This window comes from Scardinius erythrophthalmus (assembly GCF_964197995.2).
Source record: "Scardinius erythrophthalmus genome assembly, chromosome: 22".
Classification (NCBI taxonomy): Eukaryota; Metazoa; Chordata; class Actinopteri; order Cypriniformes; family Leuciscidae; genus Scardinius; species Scardinius erythrophthalmus.
The window spans coordinates 32,528,812-32,546,004 of NC_138242.1; the positions used below are offsets into that span (position 1 = coordinate 32,528,812).

At 36.7% G+C, this 17,193-nt stretch overlaps 1 protein-coding gene across 7 annotated transcripts in view; it reads right to left on the reverse strand.

Moving 5' to 3' along the window:
- Nucleotides 1-1,776: 1,776 nt before the first annotated feature.
- LOC308683097 (uncharacterized protein) overlaps nucleotides 1,777-17,193 on the reverse strand; it is a 75,285-nt gene continuing 59,868 nt past the window's right edge. For 4 of the 7 annotated variants that reach the window (XM_081353331.1, XM_081353334.1, XM_081353335.1 and 1 more), the window contains 9 exons: nucleotides 15,877-16,015; nucleotides 15,322-15,381; nucleotides 13,537-13,835; nucleotides 11,152-11,217; nucleotides 9,733-9,825; nucleotides 9,242-9,323; nucleotides 9,037-9,149; nucleotides 6,958-7,108; nucleotides 1,777-6,049 (listed from right to left, as the gene is read on the reverse strand). In XM_081353331.1, the coding sequence (XP_081209457.1) occupies nucleotides 6,042-6,049; nucleotides 6,958-7,108; nucleotides 9,037-9,149; nucleotides 9,242-9,323; nucleotides 9,733-9,825; nucleotides 11,152-11,217; nucleotides 13,537-13,835; nucleotides 15,322-15,381; nucleotides 15,877-16,015 (1,011 nt within the window). In that variant the 3' untranslated portion in view covers nucleotides 1,777-6,041. The remainder of the gene's footprint in view (nucleotides 6,050-6,957; nucleotides 7,109-9,036; nucleotides 9,150-9,241; nucleotides 9,324-9,732; nucleotides 9,826-11,151; nucleotides 11,218-13,536; nucleotides 13,836-15,321; nucleotides 15,382-15,876; nucleotides 16,016-17,193) is intronic. The other 3 variants (XM_081353333.1, XM_081353336.1, XM_081353337.1) reach the window with 3 other exon arrangements.

Sequence of the window (17,193 nt, forward strand, 5' to 3'; positions counted from 1 at the left end):
TGCGAATGAGCAGCCGGAGCGCATTAAGGGTTTTCTGTTAGAACGGTGTCGTGTTAGCGGCCACTAAGTAATTAACTAGTGATCTTTGCAACAGAAGTGAATCAATCAAAACTAACTTTAGCTGGACAATAACTTTATTCTAGAGCTGCTGTAAAGACAGAACAGTCTCTGTTACTGTAAGTTCCTATTATCACTAAGCTGCTTTGAAACAATCTGTATTGTTAAAAGCACTAAAGGAAGGTGACTTGACACGTTGTAAGACTACCGAATCTATACGAAGTGTTTGTGAATCAGTTTTTGTAGTTCGTTATAGAGATGGAGGATTTTATATGATTGAGAACTACTCAACCTACTCAATACACCAGAAATGATGACAAATAGTGTTATAAAGTGTACTCAACCAAATGCTCATCTTCACAGGACGATGGGGATAAAGAGTTTCTGCTGCCACAGAGAGGCCTACAGAGGTAATGTTAATATTGTGGGTCTACACATCAAACAATCTACACATTCTGATTTCTTCACATTTTTATGTGGAGTAGCCAATAGAATCTAAGTTTAAATCGAAGTATAAACGGGTATTCTTATCTCTGCCTCCGCCCTCAGAGTGTGGAAGAACAGCAGGAGGACGGTCCATCAACTTCTGGTGCACAGATGAACACAGTTCAGTGATTCTCAGTAAATGCCACAGTTTAATTCTGTAGAATTTGTTTAGAACTACATTATGTAACTCTAATCTGCTACTGTATTTTCAGTTGCCAGTTAAGGAGTTATATAGACTTCATCTTTTTAAAAAAAAAATACAGCAGTAAAATAGCAATATTTTATTTATTAATAAAAGATTAATTTTATTAATAAAAATGTACTGAAAGAATGAATGAGGTGTTTAAACACACTTCCTCTTTAAAAAAGGGGAGGAAACCGAAAGAAACTCTGGGTTTACCGAAGAAAACCTGCTCCTGACCAGGTTAGGTTACCATGGTAACTGACTCTGAGTATAAATTACCTCCTGTTTCCTATTCCTGTTTGAAATGCTACGAGCTCATAATCGCAACAAGTAGACCTACTAAAATATATATATTTTTTAAATAAATAAAAAAATGTAGGACTTAAATAACATTAAAAAAAGACTTGTGAGCTGACACTATTGTCTTCTATTAATACTATTGCATTCAATTTGCCTTGGATGAAGTTTGCATAATTGATTCTTTTTCCTGTTTATTACTGTAAAGTTGCTTTGAATCAACCTGTACTGTATAAAGCACTGTAGAAATTAAGGTGACTTGACACTTAAACTTATACTGAATGTTTGTTTGTATGTACCTGAAAACCTGTAAACATCAAGTGAAACTGGAATATTAATGTATACTATATTAAACCCAGACAGTGATTATGGCCTCTTTATTTCGGAACATCACTGGCAACTTCTCCAAGATGGCAGCCTGCAATCGAGTATGAAGAGTAATCGAGTATGAAGAGTAAAAAGATTAAGACACAAAAAAATACTGTTAAATAGATTTTATCAAATAAAATGTAACAAATGAATAATCAGCCTAATAGAAAAGTTATCTTTTTTCCTTGGCACAAGACACATTTTTTAAGGTTTAATCTGAGAATATGAATGTAAAAGCAAAATGAATGTTTAGAAATCTAAAATTGAAACTGCATAAAATAAATATCTTAAATCAAAGACATGAAGCATGTAATGTGTCAAATACTCAAGATCGTGTATTTTACTTTAATATATATATATAAAAAAAAACATCACCAACAGAATGTTTTAAACACTTTATTTTATTTTAATGTTTAATAATCACATCATAGTTAACAATTAACCACAATAAACACCTCATTCAAATCAAAAAAATATAATGAAATTCAATTTTCATGGAAAAACTCAAAAACAAAGGAAACAAACCAACAAAAACCTTGCAAATGATGAGAGTCTGGCAAACAGTCTCACCTGGTTTCTGAATGTTCTACTCGTATCAGCTTACGCTTCTGACTGCACCACAAGAAACCAAATCGACTACATCAACGTCACGTTTCTTTAGCTTCCGTGTTACTTTAGGGTTGTACATCTTTTTGTTCCAGGGCAACATCTCTCCCAGATTACTCCCAGATAATAATAATAAAAAAAAAATCATCATCATCATAACAACAACAATAATAATTGGACCTCTCCTCTCCCTGATTCAACGGGATGCCCTGGTCCTTCATGGCACAATAAAATCTGTGCAATTGAAACACATTCAATGCAACCCCCCCCATTTTAGTTCTGACAGTGTTATTCAGAGCATCTTTCTCTTGTAAGACTAAGATTCATAGAAACATAAGGGGTTATGAGATATTCATAAACATTATTAGTAGACGTTAAGAGAACATGGGCTAAATATCGATGCCCACCTGAACGTCACGTGACCCACCTGGCATCATCTGGGCATAAGCGCTAAGCTAGCCACGACATTAAAGACACGGCGGCCAAATACATGTGCTTTAATAGATTTCAAGACATTTGTTCTCTGCATTTTTCACTGGAAAGAAGAAATGCAGGGCCAAAACGGCAATACTAATATAAACATTAGCCATTAAAGGTGCATAATATCAGCCCTCGCTTTCTTTGATCATTTATCATTGCCTTCACTTTTGTGCCAATATTAAATGCATTCACAGAGATAGCAATACAACCATTTGCTAACAATGCGGAGAGAAACTGTAAATGCATGTAGAGAATATCAATGATCCTGTGATTGTTCTCGGGGTTTCAATCCGCGACCGTTTCACTACAAACATCATTACAGTCCTGAAAGACTACAGGACCTTAAAGAAAGCAACCCATAGTGTTCAAAAGCTGAACACAGCTCAAATACTAATATTTACACACCTCTCATTTCTTGAAAAAAAAAAAAAAAAAAAAAACTACACAAAAAAATTCTGGGTTGTTTCAATCCATGGTTGGGTCAAATATGGACAAACGTTGGGTTGGGTTCATATTTGACCCAATGGGTTGAAACAACCAAGAATTCTTTTAGAGTGCATAAATAATATCCATTATTGCCCAAAATCATCAATTAGTAAATTAACGTAACCATTATTTTGGCATTTTCCCAATTCATAGGTGAATTATTTTGAATGCAAATGAGAATACATCATGAAGTTACACTGTTCTACTTGTATTCGTTATCTAAAGCAATATTCAAATCTTATTTAACAGAAGCTCTCTCTCTCTCAAATGCTGTGGATTTCCTAACATGGTCATGCATTTGCCAATTATTTCAACCAATCACAGAACATGTCTTGATCTTAATGCGTTACTCTGTCATGCATGATGTGTAGATTTGTAAATGTCAAAATCTGGGGTTCGACACACTGACAGTCTTATTGCTCAGCATGTTCTGGGATTGAAGAGGTCAGACGAGAAGAAGAAATATATGCAACAAAGCTTCATAATTTTTCATACTCATAAAAAGGAAAGCGCTTTAAAGAACGTCTGTCCGGCCCACAAACTGCTGATGAAAACCGATGTGCAACCTTAAAAGAGATAAACTGAAAATGCTACAAGAGAAATAAGCTACAAGCTTTCGACTCACGTGATGCAAAGTTCTTACTCTTAGAAAAAGACCAGCAGAGACATACGCAATAATATTAAAACCACCACCAGACTCACTCACAATTTCACTGGTTTCTCATAAAGCAACTATTAAAAGTACGTAAAAGGTTTTCAAGCTGAGACATTCTGTCTTTGCACCCATTAAAGGCAGGGAATTAGAAGAGTCTATCGTCCCAGGCACAAACTCGGCTCCGGGTCCATCATTCCCACGGGAAACACACTGTACCTACTGTATCTGATGCCGAAACATCAACAACTCATAACAGAAATCCCTCTTTAAATCGTCTACAGTGTTCGTCTCCACACTTCGTCAGATTCAAGAGCTTTGTGAAAAAGAAGTACACTTTTAAAGAGAGTAGCCTACTTATTAACGACATTAGAATATACTTACAGTAAGTGCATCCAGACACTTAAACGTCAGCTGAAATGAATTAAAAATGTACTTTTAAATGCAGTTAGTTGAGCCATAAGTAGGGTTTATATGTTAAGTGTAATTACTTGGTATTGTCTTTGAAATGAGGTTAAAGTGTTCTGCTGACAAGACATTATATACTGAATAACACTACAGTTAAAATTATAATCAAGTACTTTACATTAGTTAACACTTCAAAATAATTCAACTTCTTTAAAGAACGGCTAAGCTTATTAAAACGAATGTACTTTAAACTTTTACTTAGACATTATTACAAACGTGTGTGTCAAGAAACTCACTCTTTAAGTGGCCTTTAATTGAATTTTGATACTTTTTTAAATATACTTTTACAATCTGAAGTGTATTAAATACAATTAAGTGCTCTTCTATTTCACAAGTCTATCTTTCTTCACTCCTCAGACCTTCTTCACGTTCACGAACCCGTCTGGATCTGCGTTTGACACGATGAGCGCCGTTTACTGTGCGTGTACGTCGAGTTTAATGTCTTATAGGCATTTCAGGAGAGCGTTATATTGCTTTACAATAACAAGGAAAAGGAAACATCCGCTGGTCACGGAAATAAAACGAAAGGATACGAAGAGTTAAAGTAAACCATTTAACAACACAGTTCATTGCTACAGTATTCACTCAAACACACACATCACGAAACAGAGATTTAGAGAGAGACTCAGATAGCCTATGTGATTCAGCTTCGGCTCTACTGGAGGTCAAAGGTGAGGCGAGAGAGGGTCACATGATGCTGCCTTCAAATCACGCGGGAATGATCGTGCTCACGAGACGAACGCCACACAATCTCGTAACTAATGTCAGGAATCTGAAATTTAGCAAAAATCTTTATTTAGCTAATTAATGAAGCTTTAACACAACAATGACGTCCATTCAGACAGAAAACGCAAACTTATGTGAATTTCTCTGCTTTCCAAAAGTCAAGTTTAGTGAATCTGTATCCTATAAAGACGTGTGAACGATACAGAAGACGGAAGAAATGAAGTAAAGTTGAGAAGATTGCGTATTTTTTACATTTTGGATGCATTAAATGTTTTTAGAAATGTTCAAAGAATTCTAGTGTGTCCGCGGCTTAAAGCTTCATGCAACCAAACTACATTTCCCATCATGCTCTGTGGCGTCATTAGAGTTATAAAACGCACCAGTTGCACACGTTCTCTGCTCTTCGCCACTAAAGAAGCTTCTGAAAGTGAAGAAAAAATGATTTTTCCTGTGATGTTATAATGGATATTTGATTATGTAAAGCACTAATAAGTACGATCTTCCCCGGAGGACTTGAAGGCAGCGAGAGATGATGTCCAGATGGATCCAGATGTGTGTGTGTGTGTATGTGGTGATCAGATCAGCTACACCATGATTATGAATACCGAGTGGAGAGTTGCAACACTGATAAAGAAAGAAACGAAAGCAACTAAACTAGATTCATGCTCTACAACGAGTGACGTCGCAGGTGTTGTGACTGTTAGGTGTGAGTTTAGCCGTGATCTCAGCAAACCCCATCACGACCGTATGAGTATTTCGCTCACAATCCACTTCCTGATGACTGTACCAATCAGGAATGACGGTCAAGAACGTCAACAAACAGCACACCAATCATATGAGTCTTAGCAATGGTAGGAGGCGGGGTTTAGGGAGCAGCGGACCAATGAAAAGACAGATCACGTCCGGAGGTCGTTGAGCGAGCCGACTTCGCCCCGTTGTTCTTGTGAGGAGACGAAGGCCGGGGTGGTGTGAGAGCGAGGGATGAGGGAGTCGGTGAGCGAAACGCTGCTGTGGAAAACAGGACTGTCACTCGAGACGGGCCAGGTGATGATGTCAGCGCCGTGGTCCGTGCGAGAGCGGGCGTTCTCGCGGAAATTTAGCTTGAAAGACTCAATCTGCATCAGAGTGTGGAGAAAGACAGGACAGAGGAGGAACAGGACACACACAAGGGGAGGAGAGGAAGCGTGGGGGGTTGAAATGAAGAGGGAAGAGGGATAGTTACAAGTCGAGTTAGATGCCTGAAAAATAAGAAGAGGTCAAGACCAGAGATGTGTCACGTGATCAGAGAAGTGCCCTGTTAAACATCAGTTCAGCACAGAGGTCGAGCCGCTTATGAATCTACACCCGAAACAATCAATCATTTCATTAGTTACACATTCAATTTGTTTTGAACGTTATTTTTAATGTTTTATTCACTATTTAGATTTTACTTAAAAAAAGGAACATGCTTTTATTCAATCTTTTGACTTTACTTGAATAAAATATTAAATTAAATGTTTTTATGTAATATTTAGATTTTTACTTCAAGTAAAACGGTACATTCAATGTTTTATTCAATCTTTTTGAATTTACTTCAAAATATTGAATAAACCATTCAATGAAACATTTTATTTAAGTGACTTAAAAATATTACATACAAACATTGAATTCAATATTTTAAGTTTATTAGTAAATTTTTACTTTAAAATTAAAAATGTTACTTGATACATTTAAGCTTTTTATTCAATGCTTTGATTTTATTTGAAAAAAATAAAGGTTACAATGAATGTTTTTATTTCAATATTTAGATTTCACTTTTTTCAGTGTTTTCTTTTCTTCAAGATTATGATTTAACCTAAAAAATAAATAAAATGTTACATTCAATGTTTTTGATTATAAAACCAATTAATCATCTTTCTACGACCTTCATTATTGGTTTTTAATTCATAATCGGTCGACCTCTCGTACAGTAATAAACCAGACAACGAAATAACACAATTTACATGGTGCTTAAAATTAAGAAAACTAAAAAAACTAATAGTGTGTATGAAATAATGGAGAAACAAATAATAATCAGTTGTAAATGAGGAGATGGAATCTGGCATTTCTACAGGATCTCTAGTCTGACGGGGCTTCGGCCGGGGCGCTGGGCGACACACACACTTACTTGTTTCAGGGATGAGCGAGTCCAGGCCCTGCGGGTCCCGGAGCTCGTCACTCCTGCAGGGGCCGCCCTCCTTCAGCCCATTCTCCTGGGCAGGGGCCGAGACACCACTAGAGGGAGCCCCGCTAGCCTCAGTCTCCTGCGCACCCTCAGCCTAAAACACACAGCAGGGGTCAATAGCACAGATGCGGGTGAGATGCTGATGATGCAGAGCCAGGAGTGTGTGCTTAAACACTATATACATCTAAACCTTGCATGGAGAAGCAGGATGGCTGACATACAGGACCAGTTTGGATGCACTGGGCTGAATTGATGCTTCTGTCATTGCTTAAATGAGTGAAATTAAAATGACTGGTTGATTTGTCCTGAATGTTTTTGGTCACTATACATTTCTTATACGGTTATTCTAAAATGAAACACTAGACTGGTTCTGTATATCCATGCAGAGAACAAAGAAAAACATTAAAACAGAATAATCAATAAAATCATGACTAAAGAACCTCATGAATGTATATGGTCGACTATCATGAGGAACTGACTTAACCTTTAATTTCAACTGTTGGATGAATTGAATGGCAATGAATAGAATCCCATGCAAATGGATATCATTAATCAAATGCATGTATTTTTAATACATATTATGTGCAATTTTTCAATCATTATAAACATGTCAGCAAGGACCGAAAACTACAGTGCTGGATTAAAACAAAAGTTTTCATCCAAAATAAAATGTACAGGTTATATTTACAGTTTAATATTAATTACATATTAAGTCAAAAGACTCAAATTCACATTGTTTTCTCAGTAAACGTATATGGCAAAGTTTAAAAACGTGATCAAAATGTAGATGGATGGGTAAAACAACAATGGGTGCAGCGAGTGGTCATGTGACTGAAATGGATGGCCATAGGCTGAGGGGCAGGTGACATCATAATCACACCGACGCCTGAAGCCACCAGTAAGAGTTTGGAAACAAACCAGAACCAATGAAAGCTCCAGCTGTCCCTAACCATCATTCCCATGTTAATAACATGCTTTCAGATCTCCAGTTTAGTCTTTCTGTTGCCTGACACACCAGAGAAACTAAGCATAATATATATATATATTTTAATATACATGTACTAAGTGATTGTTCTGGGTCTGGAATGAACACAGTAAAAACACATGGACTTAAACCAAATAAAAACATGAAAAATAACATTGATCAAAGACATTCAGCATGTTTAACACTTTCCATGCAAGCGTAATGTTTCTGTGCTTACCACTGATATATAATAAAACAAAGCTGTGAGTATTATTCAAATCTCTCTTGTTCTTGTGTGCAATATTCACATTCGGATGAATGCATGAATGAGTTTTAAGAGTCTGTTCCTCATAAATCTACATATGACTTCAGTGGATTTTAAATAGTCAATACACAGTTTCAAAGCATGATGCTAATGTTTATAATATCTTCATTTCTTCATGCCTTTTAGTCGCATTTCACAGATTAGAGCTGAACGACAATATAGTTACAATATAAACAATCAAGCTGTCGAGATTTGCTATATATATATATATATATTGATTTATGTGAGTGTACTGTACTTTATGCTTGCAAATAAATTTCTATAATAAAGTATATAAAGTCATTTTTGCAAATATTTTGGTGAGTATTTGGTATCTACAATATAGTACCCTTATGTAAAGCTATATATACTATATAGCAAATCTGGACTGCTAATATGATGCTAGAGTCATGGACTACTGTCATCACACTTTATGAACATCATCTTTTATGTTTCATCGAAATTATGAGGGTTTTGGAAAAACATGAGGGTGAGACAGAGGAAAGATTATTAAAAAACTAATAATTTTGGGGTGAATTATTCCTTTAAACATTAATTAACTACATGTACTTACTATAGAGTTTTGGTTAGGGTTTGGTTTAGTAACCTAACTACATCATCTTAAAATAAAGTGTTGCAAGTGTTACCGATGTTTTATTTAAGAATGTCTGAATTAATGTACATTAATATCACTTGGTCCTCATTAAAATCTACACCAGGTTTAACTGTGATGCGGATCTTCATGAACTCTCACCTTGACGTTCCCGCCACCCGGCTCATGATTGACGTTATCCATCGAGCCCACCTTGGACTGAGCTTTATCCTTAAAGTTCACCTTATGGCTTTCGATCTTGACTTCCCCTCCACCTACAGACAATCATCACACACGCAAACCGATCGCGTTAACACAAGCTCGAGGAGCAACTGAAAACACGAACGCGGTGTCGCTCTCATCATACCTGGTTTATGTTTGATGTTGCTTTTGGATCCACACTTGGAGGTCACTTTACTCAAGTCAACCTTCTTGGTGAGAATCTGGACCTGTGAACAAATATAATCATCTGATACGACCAGAGAAAGCTGTTCAAGTCAGATATAAAGTGCCATGCAGTGACTGAACACCAGGTGACGAGGAAAACCAAACAATGACATCGGAGCTGATCTCTAAACTCTTGAGTGAGTAAGAGTGAGATTTCAGAGAGAGCAACGCAGCAGATTTGAAGAAGATTATGAACAAACGTCAGGAATCCAAACCTCTGCTGTCACCATGATTTGGTTATAATGTTGTTTTGGATTTGGGAAAAGGATTTGGCAGCGTTCCTCCCGCTCTTATTTGTTCATAAGCGAAGAAAGCGTCTCATTGTTTGCGTCAGCGCTCATGTGGCACAATGGACAGAATGATGGTGTTTGTTTGAACAACGACTACACCGCATGCAGTAACGTTACTTACGTTCCCTCCACCAGGAATATGTTTGATATTGTCCTTGGAGCCCAAGCGGGAAGTCACGTGACTGTAGTCCACTTTTTTGGAGACTATCTGAACCTATAACACAGCACGGCGGGCCGGGAGGGACGGGACACCAGGGAGGAGCAGGTTAGAGAGGAAAGACAACAGACGACACAAGCAGAAGCATCTAAAAGCAACTAGCACCATTAATGCACTGCGCATCGACAACGTTAGTGTTCGTCTTCCCTCGTCTGTGAACTTTAGCCCTGTTTAAGTGAACTGAGAACTGATTTAGACTGAGGAACTGATGAATACTGAGGTTCAAATGAACATTGTGATGCAGGGATACTCAAATCCTCAAGGCTTCTCAGTGGACCGGCACCGACATTGAACATTTTTTGAGAATTAATTTGAATGGCATAACAATACTCTCATTATAATCAATGAAGCAGTGTCTCTGCTGCAAACTCTTACAATAGAGGCGTTTGTTTTATTGGCTCATTGATAATCTATTGTAGACAATCTTGACTACAGTGAGTGTTCTTGTTGTTTACTGCACATTTTAAAACTGAATAAGTAATATTATTATCATTATCTATTATTTTAGCGTTTTCTTAAGTCGTCCCCGAAACATGCAGTTTGAGTATCCCTGCTGGGATGTATGATGTGATGTGTAGCATTTATTAATGAGGTGCAAGAGACAAACACTAATAAAATATAATATTTTGATAAAAACCCAATGTGAATATTCCAAAGATCTCCAGAAGGAAAGAGGGAAAGATGAGTGGTCGAACAATATGTGTTTTTAATAGCTGATAACAAGATCAGATTATATATTAATTCAACATTACAAACCGAAAATATAAATTATTAATCCATTACATAATTAAAATAGTTTAATATTCCTATAAAATATACTACATATTTTCTCAGTTTAATATGAATATATATATATATATATATATATATATATCATTTATATATTTAATAATTATTAATTATATATATTTTTTGCAAATTAAAAAATATAAATATAACAATTAATACACTATAAAATATGCATACAATTTGATAATTCAATATAAAATAATATTAATTAGTAATTAATAAATATATTATTTAATTGAATATATAATAAATATTATATTTTATTAAAAATATATATATTGAAACATACATACATACACACACACAAAAAAAAGAAAAAAAGAAAAATAATAATAATATACACACACACACGCACACACACACACACACACACACACACACACACACACACACACACACACACACACACACACACACACACACACACTGTCATGTCAGATCTGTGTAGGCTTGTTGAGCAGAGAATGAGAGTTTGGAAAGACTGAGAGTGACGGTCAGAGGCATGAGTGTGAAGGGCTGATGGGTTGAACTCACTTTGCCCTGGCTGGTCTCTTTGGAGAGCGAGGTGTGTGTGTCCGTCCTGCTCTGAGACACTGTGACCTGCAGATACACCCCTCCAGTCACTCACATGTGTGGAAACGGCTCTATCATACTCATCTACGGCCTAAATCCTACGGTAATCGCATGTAAAAACTGGGAAAACACTTTAGGATCAGGAGGAAAAGACGGGAACAGGCAGAACTGGGTGCGGGTTAGTGACGTCCTTCCGTGCAGCGTGAGTCTCACGTTTATATGGACACACTCCAGACATGCACGGATTCTGGGTGAAACATCATCATGCTGCAAACACAACTGGCTTTACAACCGCGATGATACTCTGGTACTAAACGAAGCTCTTGGATTTGTGCATCTGCATCTGTGGTGACAGGAGATGTTTCTCAAGCACATCAGGAACAGTGTTAGCGAGTCACAGAAAGAGCTCAGCCAGGAAAAAGACCAGGATGAACAACAAACATGGGAGAGATGCAATACCAGAAAGTGAAGCTATGACATCAGGACATGAGTGATCAATAATGATTATGAAGACTGGAGCTAAATATACAGGGAGTCATCTAGAAGTAAACATGAGCAGAGAATACAGACTCGCGCTCGTCTCCGTTTACACACAGCAAATGAACATCTGTGTCCAAAACAGGAAGTGACTGAACAGGCAGCGTTTGGGCATTTAGAGAACATTTAAAGAGCTTTAAATTATATTTATAAATTCATTTAGGTATGTGGACAGTGAAGGATGCATCTAGTAAACATTGAAGTACATTTAAATATTGAAATATACCTTTTATGTTACGTGTATATCTATATAAATATAAAAATACTATATCTTGAATATTTATTATATATAATGTATTCAATTATTATATTATATTATATTATAATATATATATATATATATATATATATATATATATATATATATATATATTTATTAGTATTATATAATAATGGGACGCTGTTCCTCTGGACGCTGCCTGTAATTGTCATAATTTTTCAGGTTACAGTCATTAAATAATAACACTGTTCAGATCAGCAAACTGAAGACGACAGCGGTGAAGAGAAACCACTCAAACATGTCAAACTGACTCGTTAAATAAGAATAATGCCCTTATTGTCCCCGACTCATGATAATACTAGTTTTTTTTGACAAACAATGTTGATTGTTGTTGTACTTACTTGTATTGGAGTATCATGTAAACACCATGGTATATGAACATGGTAATTGTACAGAACTCTGAGATATATATATATATATATTTCAAAAAACCACAGTGTTACTGTCGGATAATAAAATATAAATAATACTGTACAGTAGGGGTGTAACAATATATCGTGTCACTATATCACAAAACAAAATGCAACAATATGTATCGGGGATAGTGACAATCCATATTGTGTATAATTCACATAAAATAAAAAATTAAATGTTGAAAAATTCAAGTTTTCAGAGTTTAAGTGTCAATACTACATTAAACTACTATATATGATGTTGAATATAATGTATAATAATGCAAAGGGAGAATATTTGTGGCTCCTGATAATGCCAAATATCTGATGTTACCAGTAAAAAGTGGCCGACATTATTTTAAATATATCTAGTCAGTGACAGAGATCAAGCATATTCGTCTAAAATAATAGTTTTCAGCTTCAGAATCATGAATATTGTTCTTCTGGCGTCTCTATTGTCCTGTGCTTTGGGTTTCAGCACCAAGTCCAAATTATTTTGGTCTCAGTTTCTCTGTTTCTTTTTGAGGCGTTTTTAACTATAACTGATATAATGGTCTTGTTTATGGATTGTGATGCCGGTTTATTGGAAATGGATAATATAACTAAAATTCTACATTTATTTGGGAAATATCATATACATAAAGAGAAATGTATGTTAACTGTATCAAATGGTAGACTGTTTTCCACTGACTTAAAGGTTTTTTTACGACTCTCGGAACGACTGGAAAGCTGAACATCTCGGCTTTTAAAGAGCATACTTGATGTATTAGATGTATGATAGATTTTTGATACAAGATGCAGAATTTTAATCTTAATTATTTATAGATTGAAATGTTATGAATGACTCTGTATTCCCCTAATGTTATTATTATTTCAATAAAAAAGAAAAGAAAAGGCCAAGCCTATTCATTCACACACACAATGTAATACCAAATTTACCATTTTAATCAACACTACATGTTTTGTAAACCTTTTATCATATGTCTGGGAGTATCGTAATAATATCGTATTGTGATATGTATCGAATCATGACATGAGGGTCTCGTTACACCCCTACTGTACGGCTACTGGACTGAATACGAATCAGACTGTACAGACTGGTCTCAAACTCGTCCACGATGAAGTGTGTGTTCTTACCTTCCCTCCTCCTGGCTGGTGTTTGATGTTGTCTGTGGATCCGATCTTGGAGCGGATGTTTCTGATGTCGGGCGCTGGTGTGGCGCTGGAGCTGGAGCTGGGTCGGGGGGCGGCACTGGGTCGAGTCGTGGCGCTGGTGGCCGTGGCACTGGGTCGAGCAGCGCGGGGAACCAGCGGCTTCTTCTCGGCTGTGGTGCTGCTGGGAACAGGGGCTTTGGTGGGTCGAGGACGACTGGTGGCGCTGCTTGTAGTGCTGGAGGCTTTGAGCGGTGCGGATTTAGGGCGGGCAGCATCTGAAACTAAAGATGTGAGGTCAGTTAAAACACTGCTCAGATTTTTGCCCCAATTTGCGACCTTCCAGTCTCTCTCTTGAATCCAACACTGAAGTGACTTAACCTGCAGTTCATCATCTGGCCACTAGAGGTCGGCTGCAGAAGAGAGTCAGTCCCATAGACACGCATGTTAAAATGGCCAACTTTACAGCAGAGAAACACGTTTACAGTCTGGTGCAAAAAGTGGTTTTGGTCTTTACAGCTAATTTTGCTCTTCATGACGACTGTGAGGGGGGTGATTTTTTTTTAAACTCATCCGTTTAAATTATATTAAGCCTTAAAGTTCTGCGTGGCCGCTTGAGTGACAGGTGGATTGCCGCTGATGTCATTGCTAGCTGTTTGTCTGCTGTCTGTTAGCGTCACGTCACCTCAGCTAATCCGCCTCGCTGCACATTTTCGTTTATCCGGGAGTGACGCGCTTCCAAGATGGCGACGGCCGGCTCCGCCCACTTTGGGCTTCAAAAATGCTCTTCAGAAACACTACGGGTGACGTCACGCACACTACGCTCATATTTTTTTTTACAGTCTATGGTGAAAACACGTTTGGGGATGTAGTTGAACACTAAAACACTTGTTTTATAATAAAGATTCAGAGAAAGTTAAGAGAAGTACTTGTCCAGTCAAAGCCTTTATAAAGGGTGCACATAAGTGAGCACTAGATCCCGTTTCTGACCGATATCTGAATGTTCAGTTTTGAAGCATAAAACCCTAAGCGTCAGATTAAAATAATCTCTCTGCAGCGCTGTGTTCGTCTCAGATCTCTGGAAACAGGGAGAGAAGCAGTGTGTGTGCGCGGGATTACACCAAACTCATAGCATCTCTGCATCTTTTACCTGTTACTAGTTACACTAATGCTTTAAGCCACTATCTTGAATATTCTTATTTTCCCCACACATATACATATACATACACTACTAGTCAAAAGCTCGCTATCAGAGTCCCTTCTGCTCACAGCTGCATTTATCTGATCAAAAATACAGCAAAAATGTGAAATATTATTCTAATGTAAATCAGCTGTTTTCTATGTGAATATACAGTAAAGTGTAATTTATTCCTGTGATCAAAGCTGAATTTTCAGCATCATTACTCCAGTCTTCAGTGTCACATGATCCTTCAGAAATCACTCTAATATGATGATTTGATGCTCAAGAAACAATTATGATTATTATCAATGTTGAAAAATGTTTTTGTGGAAGCGGTGATGCATTTTATTTTTCAGGATTCTTTGACAACTAGAAAGTATTTATTTGAAATATAATTTTTAGCATCATAAATGCATTTACTGTCACTTTTGATCAATTTAATGTATCCTTGATGAATAAATGCTTAATTTCCCCAAACTTTTGAATGGTAGTTTATCACAGTTTCCAAAAAAATATTAGGCAGCAAAAATGTTTTTAAACACTGATAATAATCAGAAATTATGTTATGGGTGGTTACGCGTTTGCCGTACCTGTGGTTTTCAGTGTGCTTGGTTTTTTTTCGTCTCCTGGTTTGCTCTCAGTCTTCGCGGCTAATAACAAAAATAGAAATGCATCATGTGAATATTCCTAGCATTTCTTAAATCAGCACAACATGCAATGCCTCGCCTTTAAATATATCATATATGCGACCCTGGCCCACAAAACCAGTCACAAGGGAAATTATTTTAAATTGAGATTTATACATCATATGAATATGATTGATGTATGGTTTGTTATGATAGGACAATATTTGGTCGAGATACAACTATTGAAAATCTGGAATCTGAGGGTGCAAAAAAATCTAAACATTGAGAAAATCTCCTTTAAAGTTGTGCATTCATGTTGGTGATTGTGCTGCATTCACTCACACAAATACATGTTTTATATATTTACAGTAGGAAATGTACAAAATATCTTCATGGAACATGATCTTCACTTAATATCCTAATGATTTTTGGCATAGAATCGATAATTTTGATCCATACAATGTATTTTTGGCTACTGCCACAAATATACCCGTGCGACATGTGACTGGTTGGACTAACCCGGGCGTCGTGCTGCAGGAGCGCTGGCTACGGTGCGTGTCGTGGTCGCGGTGCGTGTCGCGGGCGCAGGCTTGTCTGTCGCGGGTCGAGCCGGAGCGGCAGTGGCTTTTGGCACAAGTGGGCGCTTCTCTGTGGCCGTCTGTTGGAGGAAAAAAACATGTTATGATGGGAAAGGTCCATTTCAGAAGGGTTATATACAAGTTTCACTGTAATACTTTCTCACAGTGGGTGTACAGTAGTAAAGAACACAGAGAAGTTTCATCTAAATATATTTAGCTATTTTTGCTCCATAAATAGCCTGCCAGCTTCAGATGCTCTAAGAATCTAGTAATGCCAACTTAAAACATCAACAAAAAAAAACTATTTTCTTATTGTGGATTCAGTCATATTTCTTAATAAGTCCCCCTGTGGTGAAAATCCAGCTTTTAATGTTGTTTATGTGTCTATGTGGTGTTTTTAATATGCTCAAAGCATGTGTAAATTCATAAGTCGACAGCATTGCTGAGTATTTCCTCCTTAAAACTGCAGTGAACCAAAGACAGTCTCAAAAACACGCTTTGAAATCGCTGGTGTTTCTGACGTCACAAACTACCTTGTAACCAATCAGATCAACGTGTGATCGTCAACCAGTGGATCTCTGAGCTGAGTGTGTGAGTGGAGGCGGGGCTCATTTGCATATTCATAGAACCGTGCATACTAAATGAGGCAAGGGTGTCGAGTTGCAATCAAGATATTCTAAGACTTTAAGGAAAAAACGTGTTTTAAGGGGAAAAAATTATTGACTACAGGGGGACTTTCACATTATTATGGTGTTTTAATCATGACGATTAATGATTTTGCATTTGCTGATTGTTACTATACTCTAGTGCCCTGATTGTACATATTAATATTCATTTAATTTCACTAGTCAAATGCTGATTTTAGGAAGGAAGTAGTGTTGTTAACAAACGACCACTAGAGGGAAGACTTGAATTGAATATTCTTCATATTTAAAGAGATTTATCAAGAACAACGGTCAAGTGTGTCACACTCAAAAACATAATCTACAGACATAATACACCATATTTAGGTTTTCAGGTTCATGGATACTAGATCAAAATTATTTCATAGATAGAGCTGAGGAATTTCTAGCCGACTGTCACAAGCAGCTATTTTTATGACTTTAGAAGCTCTATTACATTTAAGTTTCTTTGTAGACATACCCAACAGTTCAAAAGTTTGGGGTCAGTAAGATTAAAAAAATATATATATTTATCAAGGATGCATTTAATTGATCAAAAGTGACAGTAAAAGACATTTATAATGTTACAAAAGATT